At 55.8% G+C, this 6397-nt stretch overlaps 3 protein-coding genes across 3 annotated transcripts, besides 3 other annotated features; all 3 read left to right on the top strand.

The window, feature by feature from the left end:
- Nucleotides 1-223: 223 nt before the first annotated feature.
- Nucleotides 224-245: a microsatellite.
- A 59-nt stretch (nt 246-304) lies between these two features.
- On the top strand, nt 305-1711 carry Tco025E_07114 (putative nucleic acid binding protein; the record flags this gene model as incomplete). The annotated part of the gene is made up of 1 exon (XM_029373981.1): nt 305-1711. One exon carries the CDS (start codon nt 305-307, stop codon nt 1709-1711), a length of 1407 nt encoding a protein of 468 aa, XP_029226126.1.
- A 137-nt stretch (nt 1712-1848) lies between these two features.
- Nucleotides 1849-1957: a sequence feature (A-rich).
- Nucleotides 1958-2000: 43 nt separating this feature from the next.
- Tco025E_07113 (uncharacterized protein) lies at nt 2001-3092 on the top strand (the record flags this gene model as incomplete). The annotated part of the gene is made up of 1 exon (XM_029373980.1): nt 2001-3092. The coding sequence occupies one exon, from the start codon at nt 2001-2003 to the stop codon at nt 3090-3092; it is 1092 nt and encodes a 363-aa protein (XP_029226125.1).
- Nucleotides 3093-4061: 969 nt separating this feature from the next.
- Nucleotides 4062-4106: a sequence feature (A-rich).
- Nucleotides 4107-4762: 656 nt separating this feature from the next.
- Tco025E_07112 (uncharacterized protein) lies at nt 4763-6397 on the top strand (the record flags this gene model as incomplete). The annotated part of the gene is made up of 1 exon (XM_029373979.1): nt 4763-6397. A coding segment is annotated over one exon (1635 nt), but the record flags the coding sequence as incomplete, so codon positions are not given.

The raw sequence follows: 6397 nt of genomic DNA, 5'->3' as shown, positions 1-6397 counted from the left end.
CCCGCTCTTGACGTTCCCGGGGTTATTTATTCCGTTCGACGCTTGAAAGCGCCACACCCCTTCTCCTCTTTCCCTCCGCAGTTGACCGGAGACGCGACACGGCGTGGGATCGCACGCGGATGCGCACGCGTGACAGACCCACAGATAGCAAAACGAGGCAAACAGGCGCACAACAACGGCGGCATGAAATTTGGGCCCGCTCCGAAAATTTTACATTTCTGTTTTCCTTCCTTCCTTCCTTCCTTGCCACCGCCTCGTCTTAAGGGGAAGGAACACACACAGCGAAGGGTTTTGGGGCTGCCGCATGAGGGCAGATCGGTATGACGTGAGCCCCACGCCTCCCGCCGTGGGGGACGATTTGGTCACCTGCTCCGTTCACTCTAGCCGACGGTTGGCCAAGTTCTGTCTTTGTCGTCCAGTGTACAACGCTGACCGTGTCTTGGTCGGTTATACCTACGAGTGCAAGGATGGGATGCAGTGTGCGGCCTCGGCCTCTAGGAACTCGTTTGTCCAACGACACCGCATTAATGATGCTGTTGGCGGCCGTGACGAGGCCCTTGTAGCATCGCTGATGCCGTCGGTGGCATCGACACCGGCTGCTGCTGCTGCTGCTGCTGCTGCGGACGTTGCTGCGGCGCCTGAAAAAGATGCTGCGCCGCAGCTGCCGAGAACAGGAGCTGCGCGTGGCCCGAATCGTTACTACGACCTTACCAACCAGCGGGACGCGGGGGCGACGGGGGCGAAAAAGGTTTGCTGGAACTGTGGCATGGAGGGACATGAAAAACCCGAGTGCCGTAATGCATTGTGCAGAACCTGCCACAGCCTACGGGGCTACCACCACACTTGTCAAGAGCCACGTCCTTCACCTTTCCTGAGCGTGTCTCCCGCTCTTCTTTTGTCGGAAGATATGTCTTCTGTAGCTTGTGTATCGTGTTCTTCACTGGGCCACTTTGATTGCTCCCCGTCCCGCGAAAATAGGGTGCCCTTCTGTTGTTTCTGCGGGGAGAGAGGACACAACGCCTATGACTGCCGTCGGCGGAAGGAACAGGTGCCGGACCGTTGGGTAACTCGATCCAAGGGGGCGGAGTACGGCATGAGGCCGGGCGGGGATCGAGGGAATACTGCCCTGGCGTCGCCAGTTTTCACTACCTTTGACGCCGCGAATGCCCCACCTGGACATACTCAGGGCTCTGCGTGGAGAGAGCGAGGGACGCCTGCGCGTGGTGATGTCCGGAACGCCAACCTGAGACCAATTGGAGCTTACGCTAGAGAAGGCAACACCGGTGGGTACTATGCGGGGAATGCTCGTCCCTACAGCGATAGAAGATCCTACGCTGGGTACAACGAGAGCAAATACAACGCCGCTCGCACGGAGCATGTGGAGTACCACTCACAGTACGGGAAGAAGCGCTCTCGCAGCGACGCCGAGGACTCTCGTCGAAATCGCCACCATCATCATCATGGTGACGGGACACCCAACCCCTACCATGACGCTGGCTGGGGACAAGAAGGCAGCCAGCGGGTGGGCAGGGGCTACGCTGACGACAGAGGTGGAGGCGAGAGACGGCAGGCGCAGCCGTATTACCGTAACAGCGATCGCAATCAGCAGCGACGAGGTCGTAGAAATCGCGGCGGCGGCGGCAGTGATGATGACTACGACAATTTGTTACTAAAAAAAAAGGAAGAGGGCCCAGACCGGTGCCCCCGGTAACCCCAAAGCCCCAAAGAGCACCCCGAAGATAAACGGCAGAAATGGAAGAAAACAGGGAGTAACGTGTCGCTGGCGCGTGCGCCACGCCGCTTCCCCCTTTCTTCCCCCGTGTTGAAACGGCAATGGAATTACAAAAATTTTTTTTTTTTTCCTTTCCTTTCGTCTTTTTTTTTTTCATTTACTCGGCTCTTTCTCCCTCTTGTTTGTGCTTGTGTTTGTTTGTTTGTTTTTTTTTCTTCCTCTTTTGCCTTGTCTTCTCGGTTTACTGGTTACTCAGAAGGAAAACAAAATGAGCCAACTAAAAGCATCCGTCGCAGCGGAATTGCTGGAGAAATACTTTGGTGCTCCGTACCTCTTCGACCGGGCCAACTCCTTCTTCCGCGAGAAGGTGTCACCGAAAAATACAGCTGGCCTTGAGGCACCGCCAACCATCACATGCGCCAGCTTCCTGCGCTTTGTGAACTGTACCGTTGATGAGAAGACCATTGATTCCTTGTGCGAGGCAGCAGCGTCCAGCTCAGTTGTCGAAGCCCTGAAGGGAGAAAACGGTGAGCGATGTCTGCGTCGGCGTGGTTTCCTGGACCCCAACGACGACCCCGCTCTTCGAAGCGTTGCGGTGTGGCCACTGCACCGCGCCTCAAAACCGGAGGAGGTGGAAGACTTCTTTCGACCGTATGGAAAGATTGAGTACGCCAGAGTCATGCTGCGGCCCCACGGTGACGCCCAGCCCTACGCCACCTTTGTGGTATGCTTTGCCACCGTGGATGAGGCCGCGGCGTGCGCCGCGGCGAATATATCCTTTGGCGAGGCACCCTCAGCGTTAGCACAACACTTTTTGCCGGCCCACCTGCATGTGGCCCTTATTGAGGACTATCGTGCCAAATCCGAAGAAAAGACCCGGCTTCAGGAGGAGATGCAGTTGAAGAAAAATGTTGTGAGGGCGCAGAAGGCGTTGGCGGAGCTGAACGACCAGGGCATCAGGCGCTTCTTGCGCAAGGGCGTGACACTGAAGGTTGAGGATGTGCCGCCTGGAACGCCGTGGCAAACAATAAAAATGAAGCTTGGAAATTTGAGCCTCACGAACCCTGCGTTGCGGAGGGGCATAACTCTCTTGAAGGTGGAGGGGCCCGACGAGGCCGCGCCGTCGAGGCCGTGGCGGGCCTTTGTTATCTGCCGTGACGAGAAGGTTGCCAAGGAAATGCTAACGAGCTTCAGCCTGGCAGACGGGGAGTTTGGGAAGCAGCTGCGGGAGGTGTGCCCGACACTGCTGCCGCTGACGGACGCGGAGGATGAGTACGCGCGACGGAACTTCCCCGAATGGTGTAGGCCCCGCATCGAGGCAAAGCGAGCCGAAAACCTGAAGCGTCAGCGCCAGTCTTGAACTTTTTGTTTTGTTATTGTTGGCGTTTTTTCTTCTTTCTTGTGTTAATTCTGACGCTGGACGCGGCGGAAACCCAGGAATGAGCCAGAACCCGAAAAAAAAGGGGGAGAGAGAAGGACAAACGATGCTGAGAAGGAAAAGGAGGGAGAGGTGGGTGGGGGTAACAGGACGCGGGGAGGACAATGAACATCATTAAAGACCCGTTTCACTTCCCTTTTCTTCTTTGGCGGGAGTCCGCTGAACTGTGCGGCGTCAGGAATAAAGCCCAATTCTGCTTCTGCTCCTTTGCTTTCTCGCACTGGCTGTTGTTTTGCTTTCCCTCACGCTTCTGACGCTGGAGGGGGTGACGATTTATTTGCCCTCGGCGACCGTGACACGCGCCTTCTTTTCCGCTTCCTTCTTTCTTCCGTGCGGCGTTGTCTCCATTGCCTAGCTCTCTCCCGCCCCTTGATGGCGCCGGCAGAGCACGGAGTGTTGGTGCCGCAGTGCGGAGTTCCCGCCTCGCGGGGGATCGGTTGCGGTGACGTTGTTGTCTCGCGACGGGAATGAGGTGGCCGCAGGGAAGGTTCTGGCAGCCTCGTTGCGCCCGTTGCGAGGCACCTTGCGGGTGGGAGCCGGAACCCCACTGGCACGTTGGCCGTGAACTTGCACTGCACTGCACTGCACCTCCGCAATCCCTTTGCGCTGGCCCTACAAAAGCGCCTTATCCGTTGCGTCCGGCAATGATGTGGCTTGGGTGCTTACTTGCTTGTAACGTGCGCCTGTGCGCGGGCCCGCTCGCAGGCTTGCATCCAACGTCACGGAAAATGCTGGGAGGGGGCGGCGGAGAAAAGGTAAGCGTGTGCTGTGCAGCGCGTCTGTGCCTCCCTCGCTCCTTCCCAGCCACTCTTGTTGCGGTGTCCTTTCTCCTCCCTGCTGCGTGTGTGTGTCTGAGCTGCGGCCACCGACACTGTTTCCGCCGGCGTCGCATTTTTTTCTTCTTCTTCTTTTTTCTTTTCCGTTTTTCTGCTCTCTCCCCCGCGCTCATCCCTCTGCACGGTGTGTGGTCGGCCCGTCACTCAGAAGAGATTCTGCCAATCCAATACACACCACCAACGCTAAAGGAAGAGGCCAGGTGAACCAAACCCGTAAAAAAAAAAGAACCGAAAGCATCGAAAAGAGCAGCCAAAAGAAGAACAAAAAGAAAAACGAGTGCGAGGCGAGAGGGCCAGCACCGCAAACAACGGAAGACGGTTGGCAGCAACTAAGTCAGAGCATCAAGTCCCCGCCGCCGTGGTGGTAACAGCTGCTCCGACACAGAGAGTAGGAACGCATACGCCCGCAGCACACAAGCAAGAGCGTTTTTTTTTTTCTGTTTATTTTTAGAAAAAAAAAGCAACTGGAGAAAAGAGTAGGGAAAACAAAACAAAACAACAATTGATAAAGAATTAATACGGATACATTCCACGTGTGTGTGCTGCTTGGGGCGTGACACGGTTTATTGTTGTTTAGCACCTTCCCTCAGCCGCGGGGTGGAAACGAAAGGCGGGACATAATTCAAGGCGCCTTCACGGATTTGTGTGCCTGGAAACAGCGGAAGACGCTTAAAGCAGCTCGTTTTAAACATTATCTACTGACGCCTACGTATAGTGTAAACCAAAAGCCGACGCCGTCAAGAAGCAGAGGAAGAAATGCTTTCAGAACTGTGTTTTCATGACCTGGGCGATGCACTCCCGCAGACGTACAATGGAGAGGTGACGTCGGTGCTGACCACCGGCAGCCCATTCGCGGAGGCCATTTCCGCCTCTGCGACCAAACAAAATGATGTCTGGAAAAGCAGCATGTTCTCTCTCCCCGACTTGGGCACCGACCTGCACAGCGAGCTCAATCTGCTGAGCCTAGACAAAAGCAACAGCAGTAGCAACGGCGATTTTCAGGCTGCCTCCTCCCACATCTCTGCCGCGGTGCAACTAACGTCCAAAGATGAGCAAATGACAAGCCCGGGAACGGACTCTAAAACAACCATTGCACCCACACCAAGCATACACCATTTTTCAACTGGCTCTGCTACCGCGCAGTCGAACATGTCATCCGTGAAAAATAGCACCCCAAATCCTCCTCTGGCGTGTCCTATGGTATATACTCCACAAGCAACTCAACTCAGCTTTTCCTCGCTTATGTCTGTCGGGAACACGACGATGCCGCCTAACAGCAATAACAATACTAATGGTGTGGCATACCAGCAGGCGTCTCCAGTCACAACAGTGTCAAATAACATACCCGCCTTTTTTACGGCTGCGCAAAATGGCGGCAACGTCGTGATGTTTGCCCCGAATAACTCGCCGCAAGCATTGTGCATTCCCGCCACAGGAACCGCTATGATCCCTTACTACTTCCTCACCCCACCGCAGCATAGACTCGAAGTGAACGGGGCAATGGCGTACTCTTCTTTGCCTACAACGCCGCAACCAATGACACCAGTAATGTACAGCCCATGGCCTCCGAATACAAGCTCCGTGGTGGGATCTGGGACGCCAACCCCTGTCAACTTGCATTCGAATACGCCTGGTATGCCGCCGATGTTTGACACATCAGCCAACGCGACGACTTCTCCGTCAATTCCTCTCAGCTTTGGGGCGACAGAGGGCAGCCAGAACTCGCCAGGCATCCCTCCGCTTGCTCAGGCGAGCGGTGAAGGCTCCGGTATCCCAAAAGCTCCTCCAAGAGGCAACCCGCCGAGTTACGATTCTCTCCGACTTCAGCTGGCAAAACGTCGCCAACCACCGGGGCGGCAGCGCTCTGGGACAAACGTTCATGGAAGCCTTCAGGGAATTTGTACGTACTACTCTTACAATCTTTCTGCAGCACTCAAGCAATATGAGCAGCCCGATTCCCATGTCGAAAAACCTGTAGAACAGGTTCTGCCCGTGTTTATTCAAATGTTCCCTTGTGAATTGAGAGATCGCACCATTATTGTCCTAAACCGCGTGGTTGAGGCTACATGTGGCCCTGACATTGCCACTGTAGTGGGTATTGAGCCGCGCTCCGAGACGTCGTTTATCACGCTCGTTCGCACGAATGGCGTTTGGCAGCTGATCCACAAACTGCGTTGTCGTGTGTTGATGGACCGTCATGGATTTTGGTACGCCGAGAACATGGAGCAGTACCTGCGGCTCAAGGAGTACTGCGAGAGTGTGCGGCGGCTGCCGCAGCAGATGCGCCACTTTCAGACGGACGGGCTGCCGTGCATGCCGCTGGTGGTGGAGCTCTCGCGGAGTGTGAACGCGGCGTCCGTGACGTCCCCCCCGGCCCGCCGCCATTTGACG

Source organism: Trypanosoma conorhini (assembly GCF_003719485.1).
Source record: "Trypanosoma conorhini strain 025E chromosome Unknown Tco_14.4_contig_00525, whole genome shotgun sequence".
Taxonomy (NCBI): domain Eukaryota; phylum Euglenozoa; class Kinetoplastea; order Trypanosomatida; family Trypanosomatidae; genus Trypanosoma; species Trypanosoma conorhini.
This window is presented reverse-complemented; position numbering and strand designations above follow the sequence as displayed.